The 15,206-nt window shown below is 41.3% G+C and overlaps 1 protein-coding gene and 2 pseudogenes across 7 annotated transcripts in view; all 3 read right to left on the bottom strand.

The window, feature by feature from the left end:
• Tmem44 (transmembrane protein 44) overlaps positions 1 to 1,172 on the bottom strand; it is a 36,578-nt gene extending 35,406 nt beyond the window's left edge. For all 7 annotated transcript variants that reach the window (XR_007110302.1, XR_007110300.1, XR_007110298.1 and 4 more), the window contains exon 1: positions 857 to 1,172. Coding sequence is in view for 2 of the 7 variants with exons in the window: in XM_047565197.1 (XP_047421153.1) it covers positions 857 to 999 (143 nt within the window). In the remaining 5 variants the exon portion in view is untranslated. The remainder of the gene's footprint in view (positions 1 to 856) is intronic.
• A 4,561-nt stretch (positions 1,173 to 5,733) lies between these two features.
• LOC124993633 (myb/SANT-like DNA-binding domain-containing protein 2) lies at positions 5,734 to 8,874 on the bottom strand (annotated as a pseudogene).
• Positions 8,875 to 9,365: 491 nt separating this feature from the next.
• On the bottom strand, positions 9,366 to 11,639 carry LOC124993392 (melanoma inhibitory activity protein 2-like; annotated as a pseudogene).
• Between the last annotated feature and the right edge of the window lie 3,567 nt (positions 11,640 to 15,206).

Here is a 15,206-nt window from a genome sequence, read left to right on the forward strand (position 1 = left end):
TGGGGTTTTGCTCTCTCAGTAACTCAGAATCTCTGCAGCACTATCAAATGCCTGAGAACAATCCTAGGGTGAGCTGGTTCCAGTCATTCCTGGAGATTGCTGGTCCATTCTCCCCTGCCAGGGATACTTGGGCAGCACTATCCTGGCATTGTCTCTGGATTTCTTTGCTCTGGACAGAGTGGCTGAAGACTCTGAGGCTTCACCCTTAGAACCCAGGCTACCCTGACCCCTGGCCAAAGCACTACAGGTGCCAGACACAGGCAAAGGCTGTGGTCAAAGTCTGATCATCACCAGACCCCTGCCCAGCTAGAAGAGCTCTGGGTAAACTGTGGCCAGAATCATCAAAGGACTTGCCAGGGCCCCCAAGGGTTGGTGGCAGGGCTGGAGTGATAATGTTTAATGAGCACTTACTAAGTGCTTTTCCTGTACTGCCTCATTTCGTCCTCCCATCCATCTTATGATGAATTATTCCCATTTGCATGAGACCCGAAGTCTTTATAACTTGCTCAGCTCACGCCCTGAGTCAGTTTAAGAGCTGACAATAGAAGCCAGTCGGGGCCCTGAGTCAGTTTAAGAGCTGACAATAGAAGCCAGTCGGGGCCCCATTCACTGCACCACCTAGCCTCCTTCTGCTGGCTCACAGCCCAGCTTCCCTGTGCGTGGAATCCGGAAAGAAGTATCCGACTTCAGTTCGTAGAGAAATGTTAGATTTCATCCCGGACTTGTGCTGCCTCCTCCACCCGCCCCCTTTTACTGCTCTTCCTCTGGGTTTCCAAGAGGGACTAGCAGGAGGGTGGCGCCAATCCCCCCACTACAGACCGCCACCCCCTCGCGCGGAGAGTCACGGCCCCATTACAGCGCGTGGGCGGCGATCCAGCAGGAGGAGGAGCAGATCCACAGGCCAAAGGAGATGCAGACGCGGTGGCGGGCGAAGCAGCGGTCCAGGTAGTCCCAGTCCCAGAGCGCGGGCGAGGGCGCGGGGCTGGCCGCCTCCCCCATGGCACCGCTCGCGGGGCCGGAGCTCCAGCCTCCTGCGCTGCGGGCGGCCGGGCGCCCCCTTCTCCAGGCTCCCCTCCGCCGCCGCGGCAAAGGTGGGCGAGCCCCGCTCCGCGCTCCCGGGCGTGCGCTGCGACGGCGACACCCGGGGAAAGTTTCCGGGACCGTGAGGCTCCCCACCCTCGCGCTATTGTCGGGGGTCGGCGGGGTGCAGGTCGCCCCCCAGCGGCGGGAGCCGGAGCAGCCTCTGCACAAAGGCTGTGGTCCCCGCCCCTGCCACACCGCCGCGGCGCCCAAGTCCCGCAGACTCTCCGCCGCCTCTCAGCCCGAGTCCCGCAGCCAGACTGGACCAGCGCCCCGGCTGAGGGAGGGCCGAGCTTCGGCCGGGTCTCTTAACGTACCTTGTCCCCTCACTAATTCACATTTCCTGACCCAAACAATACACACCCTTGTCCTGCGAAGCGCTTGGGAGCTGGCAACCCAAGGGGAGCGCGCCATGGTCTCGATCGTTAAAAGGGTGCAATACAAAGGGTGGCGCGGGGGACGGGATAAAAGAGCAAACGCGCCAGTCACCAACCTCTACATCCTACTCTCCTCTCTTTTCTGCGGCTGTCAACTTCACCTCTGCCCAAGGGACGTCATCTAGAGCACAGCCCCCAGCCAAGGAGCCGGTTCTCTTTGGAATCTGCCCCTTCCCTTACAGTCACACTGCTGCACAACTCAGATACACAGGCTGTTTTTCTTGAAAACAGATTGCTCTAATTTTAAAATATCCTTATTGATTATAGTAAGTTTGCTTAAAGCAGGACATGGCTATCATTTCTTTTTTAAAATGACAGCTTTATATGAGCCATAGCTCATATACCACCAAATTTACTTTTAAAAGTGTACTTTCATAGTTTTTGTACATCCGGAGTTGGGCAACCAACACCAGCGTTCTGTTTTAGAACATTTTCATCACTCCTCCCTACCAAGCACCTACCTAGCAGGTACTAGCCATTTCTTCTCAACACTCCTAGCTATAGGAATCATAAATCTGTTTCTTGATCTGTTTCTGTTAGGACATTCCATATGAATGCAGTCGTTCAGTATGTGACCTATTTGAGACTGGCGTTCACTTAGCATGATGTTTCTGAGTTTCATCAATGTTGTAGTATGTATTAGCACATGCCTTGTTGTGAATGAATAGTAATACATTGTATAGATATATCACATTTTATTTATCCATGCATCAGTTAATGGACATTTTGGTTATTTTCACTTTTTTTTTTTTTTTTTTTTGGCTATTATAATGCTGCTGTGAACATTTGTGTAGGAGTTTTTGTGAGACATATGTTTTCGTTTCTACTTGGGTATATACCTAGAAGTGTAATTGCTGAGTCATATGGTAACTTGATGTTGAATGTTTTGCGAAACTGCCAGAATGTTTTCCAAAGTCACTACATTATTTCGCTAGTCCATTCATTTTTTAAAACCTATGACCCTGATAGGCATTGCTGTGGTCTGAATATTTGTATCTCCATATATTGAAACCTAATCACCAATTTGATAATATTAGGAGGTGGCACCCTTAGGAAGTGATTGGGTCATGAGGGTGGACACAGCAAAAAGTCACCATTTATGAACCAGGCTAGCAGGACAGCAACCCTGCTGGTGCCTTGATCTTGGACTTGCTAGCCTCCAGAACTAGGAGATATATGTTGTTTATAAACCACACAGCCTAGATTATTTTGCTACAGCAGCTGAAATGGACTAAAACAAGTATTGAGCTAGGAGCTAGAGACATATTGTTGAGAAAAAGTGGTCCCTACCTTTGTGAAGCTTACAGTCCAGCAGCAGAGAGATGTTCAACAGGTGAAATCTATTATTAACCAAATGGGACCAAAATAAAAATAAAATGATTAAAATAAAGTGATGTAAAATGAATACCAGTGAAGGCATGATTAAGATGTTAAATTAATAGAAAGAAAATGCATAAACTCAAGTTTCTCACAGTTTGTTATAATGATAAGTTCCCACAGTGTCCTCTAGCTGAGACACTGCATGTACCCTAAAAGAATCCCCAGTCTGAAATCTCTGCCCCTGGTTCCTTGAGGGTTTTGGTGTACAACTGTGTGTGTGTAAATGGCCATTCCTTTCTTATTTCCCTTGGATTCTGACTGTGATTGCTTGCATCCTCTGCTCCTCTGGTAATGTTGTCTATCAACCATCCCCAAAAGAGAATCTAGTTTCTCTAAAGTAGGGGAGCCCCCCCCCATCCCTCCCTCTCCCAGGCCCTGAGGCAGAGTGACCTTATGCTCTGTTTTGTGTTTTTGAAGATAGCACTATTAATTTGATTCAATCTTTATTATAGCTTTTCTCTGCTCTGCCTGAGATTCTGCATAAGCCCTCAGAGACTGGGCAGAACTTTAAAATTGCTTTATTTTATCCCTAGCAGCCTGGACCAGGTTTATGCACCTAGGTGGTTCACCTTTTCTGTGACTCCTTTGAGAATCTGAAGAAAACTTCATCCTTGAAAAATTTCTCAGTCTTTAGCAATGTGTGGACTCCTCTGAAATTCAACTTTGGGGTCCATGGAAGAAAGAAGTCAAACCTAAACTAAACCCCTCTAGTTTAAGGGTTTAGGTTTCTTTCCTATGAGGCTCTGCCTGGGCAGTTGGGCAATGTGGTGCATAGGTTATATCAGAACCACGCCACCTGCCTGTCAATAAAGCAGACCCATTAAACCAACTCTCTGGGCATGTGTCCTTGGAATAAGCATGGCTTCCTTCCTTAACAAGACACCCATAGTGCAAAAAATAAAAGCAAGGATCAATAAATGGGATAGATTCAAACTAAAAAGTTTTTTCTCAGTACATGAAACAATAATGTGAAAAGAGAGCCTACAAGAGTGGGAGAAAATCTTTTCCACACACACTTCAGACAGAGCACTCATCTCTAGAGTTTATAAAGAACTTTAAAAACTTTACACCCAAAATACAAAGAACCCAATCAAGAAATGGGCTAAGGAAATGGGCAGACACTTCACAGAAGAACATATACAGGTGATCAACAAATATATGAAAAAGTGCTTATCATCCCTAGTAATTAGAGAAATGTAAGTTAAAACCAACCTAAGATTTCATCTAACTCCAATTTAGAATGGCTGTTATCAAGAACACAGCAATAATAAGTGTTGGCATGGATGTTGGGAAAAAGGCACACTCATACATTGGTGGTAGAGTTGCAGATTGGTGCAGCCACTCTGGAAAGCAGTATGGAGGTTCCTCAGAAAGCTTGAAATGGATCCATCATTTGACCCAGCTATCCCACTCCTCGGTTTATACCCAAAGGACTTAAAATCAGCATACTATAGAGATGCAGCTACATCAATGTTCATAGTAGCTCAATTCAAAATAGCTAGATTGTGGAACCAACCTAGATGCCCTTCAATTGACGAATGGATAAAGAAACTGTGGTATATGTACACAGTGGAATATTACTCAGTCATAAGAGTAAAATTATGGCCTTTGCTGGTAAATGGATGAAGTTGGAAAATATCATGCTAAGTGAAATAGTCCAAGCCCAAAAACCAAAGGACGAATGTTTTCTCTGATAAGTGCATGACAATATATAACAATGGGGGGGGGGGTGGCAGGGGAAAGAGAAGAAGGAAGGAACTTTGGATGGTGTAGAGGGGAAAAAGGGTGGGAGAGGATGGGAATGAAAAAACAGTAGAATGAAACAGTATTACCCTATATATATGTATGATTACATGAATGGTGTGAAAAAAAAGTTGTACCCCATTTGTGTACAGTGAATGAAAATGTGTCTGTAAAAATAAAAAAATATTTTAATAAATAAAATAAATAGAATAAAATTTATAAGGAAAAAAATGCATGGCTTCCTGAGGCTCTTGTAATAAATTACCAGAAATAATGTAGTTTAAAGCAACAGAAATGGATTCTCTCCCAGAATGGAGGCCAGAAGTGGGAAATCAGTTTCATTGTCCTAAAGTCAAGGTGTGGGCAGGGCTGCACTCCCTCTAGGGGGGTGGGGGAGAATCTCTTCCTTATCTTCCATCTTGCAGTTTCTGGTGACTGCCTGGTTTCAGCTGCATCCCTCTGAGCCATCTCTGCCTTTGTGGTCATATTGCCTTCTCCTTTGTGTCTGTCAAATCTCGGATGCTTGTAATTGCATTGTGTGGTCTACTCAGATAATCCACAGTAATCTCTCCATCTTGAGTTCCCTAACTGGATCACAATTGCAAAGATCCTTTTGCCATATAAGGGAGCATTTACAGGCTGTAGGGATTAGGATCTGAGCCTCCTATAATGTGTTCCTCCAGCTTTCTGGGAGTCTTGCGGGAAACACTGGTTTATGGAGATGGCCCTCAGTGGAGAAGCTGCTTGCAGTCACTGACCAAAGCTGCCTCATAGAAAGACGGGAAGAGTGCGCTGTGAGGCCTGCACAAAGTAGACTGGAATTCGTGCCCCCGCCGCCCCACCTCCTTGCAGCTGTGACTTGGGGCAGAGCGTTGAACCTCTCTGCACTTGTGTGTGTTCCTACCTAGAAAATGAAGGTGGTAGGACCCAGCTTAGTGTTGCAGTGATTCTTAGAAATCCTGCAGGTCAAGCAAGGTACATGTCAACAGTGGAAGTTGTGATTGTCATTATCTTGCCTAGGAGGTGACTCAGGTTCACCAAAAAAGAAAAGTAAATAAGAAAGAAAAAGTCCAAAAAGTATGAAAGTGTGGAGCTAACCAAGGGGAGACACATAGCTCAGCTCTTGGTTCTCTTCCCTACCTGCTGCCTTGAGTAGAGAAGAGGGGGTAATAGCCCAAATCCTTATGAAGGATGACATAAAGTTGTTAAATTTTAAGGAATATCCAATGGCTTTTTCCAGGCATTCAACTAAAGAGGCAGTGAAAAGAAAATCCCGCTCTACTTCCACAAATTTGATATAGATGGATTTTGGGGAAACTACGGGATCCACAATACAGTTCTGAGTCAAAAATTCATTAATACCAACCAATCTTTGCTGAAGATTTTAGTATTTGCTTGGAAATATAAAAATTAACATTGCTGCAGAGTCCTAACCTCAGCAATCCCAATGTAGCAGTAGATAATTCGAGTGGGTTTTATTTCCACCTGGCTTGTGCTGAAAAGGTTTCCAGGTCAACCTGGCCCTCTTTTCCTGGGTCTAGGGAGCATGGCTCCATGTGGGGTGGGAGGGGCCTCTTGATACAGTCTTCACAGCCAATGGCATCAAGGCCTGGGCTTTTAGGAATGCCTTTTGGCAATAAATAGTGAACAACACTCCCACCATTTGGTTTGGAGTGGGCAATAGGTATCCAGTCAATTTCCATGTGCAGTTCTAGGCACCTAGCTTTACTAATAGTGATCTCTAAAAATTTGTAGTAACATTTTTCCAGTTCATTTTTTGTATTTGGGTCATAATGATTTGTCCCTCAGGCTTCTCAGAGTTGAAGTATTCAGCTCTTGCTCCTCGCTTGTCAAGGGGCACATGGGAGCTGATCTCAGCATAATGGTAACGGATATCCTCTTTCCAACGGGGTATTATAACCAATTCCCAAAATGGCCAGTTGTTAGAAAGATGGAGCCTTGAAGAGCCTGCCCATCTCTGAAATAATGAACTATCTTTTCACCTGTGTTTCCTTCAGTTTCTTTCATTGTTTCACAGTTGACAGTACACGTATCTCTTACCTTCTTGGTTAGATTTATTTGTAAGTATTATAATTTTTTGATGTTATTGAGAGATTTTGATTTTTTCCCTAGGCCATTATTTGTGTATAGGAATGTCACAGATTCTGTGGGGTATGGTGGCCCATGCCTCTAATCCCAACTGAGGCAGGAGGATTGCAAGTTTGAGGCTAGCCTCAGCAATTTAGTGAGACTCTGTCTTGAGATTTTAAAAAGTTTTTAACAAAAGAGTTGGGGATTAACTTAATGGTTGAGTACTCCTGGGTTTAATCCTAATACTCCCCCCATGACAAAAAAAAAGAGCGCTTACCACAGATATTTATATGTAGATTTTATGTCCTTCAACCTTACTGAATTCATTTATTAGATCTCACCATTTTTTGGTGAAAATTATTAGATCTCACCATTTTTTTGGTGAAAAGTCTTTGGAGTTTTCTATGGGTAGGATCATGCCATCTGCAAATAGATAATCTTTTTCCTTTCTGATTTGTATGCCTTTTACTCCTTTTTCCTAACTGTGCAAAATTTTTTCTTGTACTGGGAATTAAACCCAGGCATCCTCTACCAGTGAAATATATCCTTAGCCCCCTTAAAAATTTTTTTTTTGGTTAGGATCTTGCTGAATTGCTGAGGCTGGCCTTGAACATACAATTCTCTTGCCTTAGCCTCCTGAATAGGTGGGATTATAAGTGAGCACTACCACAAATGGCTTGTTTTATTCAGTTTTTTTTTTTTTTTCTGCTGTGATTAAAGGATCCAGCCAGAACAATTATAGAGGAGGTAAAGTGTATTTGAAGGCTCACAGTTTCAGAGGTCTTAGTCCATAGGAAGCCGGCTCCATTCCTTGGGACTCCAGTTGAGGCAGAACATCATGGCGGAAGAGTGTGGCAGAGGGAAGCAGCTCACATCATCAGGAAGCAGAGAGTCTCCACTCTTGAGATATAGAATATATACCCCAAAGCCATGCCCCAATTTCCACCTCCTTCAGTCACACCCTACACTTCATTTACCACTCAGTTAATCCCTATCAGGGGATTAATTCACTGATTGGGTTAAGACTCTTACAACCCAATCATTTCTCCTCTGAACCTTCTTGCACTGTCTCACACATGAGTTTTTTGGGGATACCTCACATCCAAACCATAACAGAACCTATCTAACTAGTACCATGGGGAACAGAAGTGGTGGGTGTGGTTATCCTTGTACCAGATCTTAGAGGAAGAGCTTGATTTCGCCCCACTTACGATGTTTGCGATGGATTTTTCATAAATGGCCTTTGTTATATTTAGGAACTTTCTTTTGATACCTAAACTTTTAAGTTTTTCCTTTTAATCAAGAAAGGATATTAAACAAGATTTCTTGAATGCTTTTTCTGCCTCAATCGATGTGATCATGTGGTTTTTTTCTTGTAGCCTGTTAGTGATAGATCTCATTGATTGATTTGTATATGCTAAACCAGCTTTGCATGCCAGGGATAAATCCCACTTGATCATGATGTGCAGTCTTTTTGATGTGTTGTTGTATTTGATTTGCTAATATTTTATCAAGGGATTTTGCCTCCATGTTCTTCAGAATTATTGGCCGGTAGTTTTCTTTTCTCGTGTTGTCTCTGTCTGAAATAGTAAAGCTGATGTTGGCCTTGCAAAATGTATTAGGAAGTATTCTGGCTTTTGGAAGAGTTTAAGAAGTATTGGTATTAATAACTAATTGGTATTAATTAATTAATTAATTGAATTTTGTCAAATTCGGCTGTAAAGTCATTTGGTCCTGGGTTACTTTCATTGTTGAGAGAGTCTGCTTTTTTTTTTTTTTTTTTTTTAAATACTGGGGATTGAACCCAGGGGTGCTTTACCATTGACCTACATTCCCAGTCCTTTTTTGCTTTTGAGACGGGGTCTAAGTTGCTGAGGCTGGCCTAGAACTTGCAATCCTCCTGCCTCAGCCTCCCAAATTGCTGGGATTACAGGTGTGTGTCACTGTACCCAGCTGTTGGGAAGTTTTTAATTATTACTTCAATCGTTTTATTATTTATTGGTCTGCTCAGGTTTTCTGTTTCTTCCTGATTCAACCTTGATAGAGACTGTATTTTTTCAGAATTTCTCTCTTTCCTCTAGGTTACCAACCTCCCAGGCTTGAGAGCCACATGCAGCTGCCCACTGGAGGTTTCCACTGGCATGTCTAATTGAATTTGTTGAAAACCAAACTTTTTTTTTCAATTAAAATATTTTATTAAGAATAAAGTTACTTTCACATTTGCTACAATCATAGTAAACACATTTCTTGGCATAAAGGCACAGCCTTTGTTTGAGTTTAAAATATTCCAAACTGCAAGATTACATATATAAAACTCCATTGTTGTTTATGTAATAGTGGATTAACCAAATTAAAGTTTATACTATGTAGAATAAAATAAAATGAAAATAATTTACTCATAAGATTCATATTTAAGTCTTTATGTACAAAGTACCATCCTAAGAATTATAATTCCCTTAAGCTTCAATTGGAGCAAAAGTAATTACTTAAGTAAAAGTAGTTAAACTAAAAATAAGGTAAGTCAAATTACTTTTGAAGAAAGATCAAAAATAGATTTCTTGCTGTGCTTCTGGATGTTCAACAACAGGCTTATTTGAAGGTGGAATCGACCCTGAAGGGAACTCACTTCTACTTTCAGAATGTGGGTGTCGGGGGAAAAAATCCAGCTCTTGGTGGAAGATAATGAGGAAAACATCTCAGTGAATAGATATTTCAAATTGGGAATGGAAGGGCTGGTGGGCCAGGTGGAAAATAATCTCAAGATGCTCCATACATGTTTCCTGGAGGAGATGGAGGAAGAAAAGATCCTCTTCTTATGAAATTACTCCTTGGATCTACTCGAAGTGGATTTCTGATTGGAACAAGAGGTAAAAAAAACAAAGCCAGAGCCAGTTGCTTGATTTTTAGCAGGGCGAGATGAATCCGGCACATTTAAATTATCAAGATCATCTTTGGTATCATTTCTACTGGATTCCATTTCTAAAGACATATGCCCATCCCTTTATCCAAAGAAGGCACATTAAAACTTCTGAGTTCTGGTGGTCTGGGCAGTCTACTATAATTAGAATAATATCCATTTTGCCTTTGTAGAGGAACAGGTAGATCAGAGTACGCTTGGCCTGGTGGAAGGCTCATCATCTTATGGTCCGGTTCCCAGGGAGGTGACAGGGTCGCAGTGTCAGCAGGTACTCTATGAGGATCAGTTAACCCATCATAGCTTGATTCTCTTCTTTCATTGCTAATCTGATGGTTCGGATGATTCTCTGGGCCTCCTGAACCTCTTCCTCCTTCCCCTGGAAGCAAAGGTGAGAGTGCACCCTTCTTTTCCAAATGAAAAGCTCTCATTTCAGATGAAGGTTGTTGACCCAATGGTGAGGGACCATATAGGGCATGCTCTCTGCCAAATGCTGTATTTGAAACATCAAGTGCATAAGGATCTTTTTCTAAAGGTTTAAATTCAAACTCTATTTCAGTTAATTTTTGTCTGTTGTGAGCATTTACTTTCCTTACTCACCATTTCTTTCAGCAGTCAAAACTGCCAAATCATCATCACAAGCTTTATTCTCTTAGAAAAGAATCTGCCTCTCATAAAAATGAATGGTACTCTCCAATTCTTCCTCCAGATCTTTGGCTTGCTTTCTATAGGTCTCCAGCTGTTTCGCTAAGAGGCTGATCCTTTTATCCACTTTGCAAAGTCTCTCCTCTTCCTCTAACCGGCACTTTTCCTCAACTATTAATTTCCTGTGAAGTTTCACTTCGTTTTCTTCATACAGTTTAATTATTACTTTAAGTTTCTGCTGAAGCTTCTGATTCTCATTTTCAAACTGTGTATTTTCTGACTGCAAAGATTCTTGTTCAGTCTGAAGATTTTTAATACATTCTATAAGATCTTTTGTTTCATTTACTTCAGATAACAAAGTATAAATTTGATTTATTTCTCCTTCTAAGTTTTTAAAGAGGCATTTAACTTAATAGCATAAACCAGTTTCTTCAAAGCTCCTTTTGGCTGATTACCTAAGTGAGCACCAATTTCTGATTCACTCTTCATTTCCAACTTTAAGTTACGATTATCTGTTAGGGCTTCTCCAAGCACTGGAGCCCCATCTTTCATCTTTAGCAAGCATTCGATCAGAGACTTAATGTGATTTTCTTTATCACATAGAACTTGCTCTGTCTGTACTTTAGAGTCTTCCAATGTTATTTTGTTTATGAAAGTCACTCACTTTTTCCTTCCATACGTCAGCTTCTTGTAAAAGGAGTTTCGTTTCTGACTTTCCTGAAGTTGGGAATTTTCACTCAAAGCCTCTTTTATTGCTACCTTAAGTTCTTTTTTATTCATTTGAAGTATTCTGAAGGTTTTTAGCTTCAGTTACTTGTGATTTGAGGGACTTTGATTGGGACTGTAACCTTTTTGCTATATTCGCCATCCATTCATCCTGTTCAGAATGTTTGGATTTCTCTTCTTTTAGCTCTTTTTCTAGAATAAGTATTTCGGCTTCAAGTTTAGATTTGGACTGATTCAGCTTTTCATATATCGCCTCCAAATTTTGTGCTTTTTTTGACTCCTTCACAAAACTCGCATCCTGTAAGGACGATTCCAAGCCATCATACTCTTTTTGAACAAGGCTAAAGTTTTCAAATAGTTCGCATTTTTCTTCAAGTAGTTCAGAAAGTTTTAGAGCAAGCTCTCTTCCCCTGGAAAGCCTGCTTCTAAAAGACTGAAAACTTCTCCACAAAAAACAAGAGAACAGTAAAAAAATCCAATAGCTGCACATATCACCAATTCCCAAGGAAAGACACAAGTATTAGGGCCTGGTCTTACATCTTCAGGCAATGCTGGTTCAACCCTGAATACTTCTTCCAGGCCCAGGTCCAAGCTGGCTGAGGGGCAGCCCTTGGCCCCTCCATCACGCCAAAACTGATTGGCCAACTACATCCTGCCCAGCCACAAAAGCAGGCTGTGGACAGTAATCTTTCGGTTGGAGCACAAACCTGCACCGTCTGACCGCGCAGATCACAGGGAGCCAAATGACCGGGACTGGGCAGGGAGCTACAGCAACCAGCCACCAGAGGCTTTGTGAGTTCATGGCTGCCCTTGTGAGCTCACAGGCCCACCCCTCCCGCAAGCCGTGCATAGCAGTGAAGCCCCTCCCACTGGAGGTCAAGACCCACCCACTCCTCCCTTTGGTTTTGACCAGGCTCCATCGGAGCTTATTATGCAGTAGTTATTCTGTATACTCATATTATTATCCAGTTTGACATAACTAAATTCTAGAGCTTAGTAAACTTTTTTTAGAGCTTTTAGGCCATATTTTGTTTTAATGACTCATTCCTTTCCATCCCCTCCCCTTTTCTTTCCTTCTCTCCCTTTTCCTTCCCTCCCCGTCCTTTTCTTGCAGTGTTGGGGGTTAAACTCCAAGGCCTTGTAAGCAAGCCAGGCAAGCTTTCTACCACTGAGCTTCATCCCTGGCCCTGTTGACACTTTCTATGGAAGTAATTTTAATTACTTCTATAGAGAAACTCTCGTGTTAGATTATTTGAAAAGTTTCTAACACAGGCACAAATTAGTTATGACAAGTTAGTTTTTAAAAGTACAGCATATCTAATATTTCTAAAAAGAAGGAGCTTAAAACTTGAGTTGTGGGCTGGAGATATAACTCAGTTGGAAGAATACTTGTGTTCTTTTGAGTTCTCATAGTACTTCAGAAGGTCTAAGCTAGCTGGTGGCTCTAAATATATAGCAAAGAGAAGGATAAGCTATGACTCTTTGAAATGCTGAAGGTAAATTATGTTAAGATAAATAATTCATTGCTTCATGTAAACAAAAGACATCCAAATATATTTTTTTATTCTTGGTTATGCTTGAATTGTTGATGAACCAAATCTAATGTTTGAAGGAAAACATTCACTAATAGCCACTGGTTTTCTGAATATCTCTAAGTACATGACAAGTTCAAAGGCATCTTGCCACCATGTATGATTAAACTGATTATTATTTATACTTCTATGGCCAGAGTTGTACCTGTGTAAACTAAAACATTTATCCTACTCTGTATAGTATGAAAGTTTAGAAACTTTTTAACAAATGTAATTATGTAAGGTAATGAATATGTTAATTTGTCTGCTTGTGGTGAATATTTCACAACGTATATACGCATATCAGAATCAAATTATCCGTTGTGTACAGTATCGCACACCTATGATCCCAGGCACCGTGGAGGCTGAGGCAGGAGGATTACAAGTTCAAGGCCAGCCTCAGCAATTTAGTGAGTCTCTGTTTCAAAGAAAAAAAAAAAGACAAGCCAAAGTATCAGGTTTGCAACTTGAGATATTACAATGCTATAATAATTTTAAACTGTCAATTATAACTCAATAAAATTGGGAGAAAAGTTTAGAAGTTGTACTTTCCAACTTTTGTATGACATAAAATGCGCGAAAGAGATCATAAATACAGACAAATTAGGTAAAACATCTCTAAAAATAGGATAACAGTCCAAAGTTTTGACTGATAATTTTATCTTTTAATCAGTGAACATACTGTGCCTGAGAAAATAATTTCAGAAATATTTTTGTGGGAGTAGCAGAGTAGAAATCAAATCAACTTTATATTCCATTGTGATCCATGTTTGAAAATAAATCTTTGGTCTATCAACGTTAGATAGAGATGCTGACAAGGGAGGGAGTTTGTCAAAATCTGCAAAGGAAAACATTCAAGGTGGAAGGACAGGAACAAATATTTGAACAGGGTTGCAAGTACTTTCATCCCACTCGATAAGTTTCAGATCCTTTATTTTAAATGTTTATTAGTCTTTCTTATAAATGTGAATTTCCTGCTTGTTTTCTAGTTGTAGTGCTATTTCTACATTCTTCTTTTTTTAAAAAAATCTCATATTTCAATACTTATTAAGAAATAAGAAATTTTTGTTGTTTTTTCCTACTGACCTCCTTTAAACAACATAGTAAAGGAGGAAAATGAGAATATTAATTTATCAGATAACTTTCATAATGATAAAATTTGAAAAGCCACAAAAAGAATTTATCTATTCATCCCATTTTTATTATATAAAATTATATTAATGTAACTTTTAATTACATTATTTTTAACTTCTTATTTGTAATAAATTTGCCCAATCAAGAAAATTTAGAAGCCAGGTGTGGTGGTGTACACCTATAATCTCAGTTTTCAAGAGGCTAAGGCAGGAGGATCACAAATTTGAGGTCAGCCTTGATCACTTAGTGAGACCCGGTCTCAAAATAAAAAAATAAAAAGGGTCAGAGATGTGACTCAGTGGTAGAGCACTTACTTAGCGTGCACAATGTCCAGGGTTCCATTCCCAGTATCACAAATTAAAAAAAGAAAGAAATTAAGAAACTTAGAAACACCAGAATTCTGAATAGCAAGAAATGCTCATTTTGATACATAAAATTGTTAAAAATCTTCATGGTAATAATGATCATTTAAGAAAGTAACTTAAATGACATATTTTTACTTTTACCTCACCCTTACCACTTGTTCATAGGTTAAAATGTAAAGAAAAATTGGGGACTGGGATAATAGCTTAGTGGTAAAGCACTTGTCTTGGAAAGCTTGAAGCTTAAAAACTTGAGCACCACAAAAAGAAAGAAGGGAAAAAAATCAATGACTGGGTAAGTTGGCAATTGGGCAGAAAAACATTACACTTTCTGAATCTATTTCCCAAGGCTCTTGTAGTCATTAAGATATAGAGTAAATCTTTTCAATTAATTCTTGCTGTTTTGTGACCACTTCAGGCGTGTTTCCATCTCAGAGCCTTATCCTGAGGTCTGCATCTTTGTCCTTCCCTTCCAGAAGGGCTTGCTCCGGCTCTGAACCAGCACCTGTCCCTTCTCCACCACCAGCGGCTCCCCTGATCTTCCAAGACTCAAATGCCCACAACAAACACTGCTGCAGGCCTGCCAGAGGTCAGTGAGGACCCCAAAACCAGGGAGCTGCAAGGATCCTTGCAAACTTATGGTTTTCCGCCGCGTGGGTCGAAAACCAAACTCTTGAGTTTCCCTCGCAAAGCTTCAGGATGCTGAATTAGCCTAGGCACAAAGATTGCGAGTGGAAGAGTTTGGGCAGCCAGCTCATGCCTTCTGGCACCACCCTGCCAAGGCCTCCTGGTGACCAAAAGGATGGCAAGAGAAAGGCAAATAGCTGGAGTGCTACAGCAAGGATAGGACCCGAGCAGGGAGGGACAGTCAGCTCCCAGTCATGGGGAATTAGCAGTCCGCCTATGGACAGCACTTGGGATTATATACATTGGAACCCCTCCTCCCCAAAAGCCCCCTCCTGGATTCACCCAGTATCTTCCATAGGGCTCTGCACAGTAGGCCCTCAGAGTGAATCTGTTCCTTTTCCAGGCTCCTCAGAAGTCCCAGAGCCGCCCAGGAGATAAAGACATGCCTTTCTGGCCATGGTTCAAAGTCTGCTGAGAAGAAAACCTAACAAGAGAA

The sequence above is a fragment of the Sciurus carolinensis genome, chromosome 9, assembly GCF_902686445.1.
Source record: "Sciurus carolinensis chromosome 9, mSciCar1.2, whole genome shotgun sequence".
Lineage (NCBI taxonomy): Eukaryota > Metazoa > Chordata > Mammalia > Rodentia > Sciuridae > Sciurus > Sciurus carolinensis.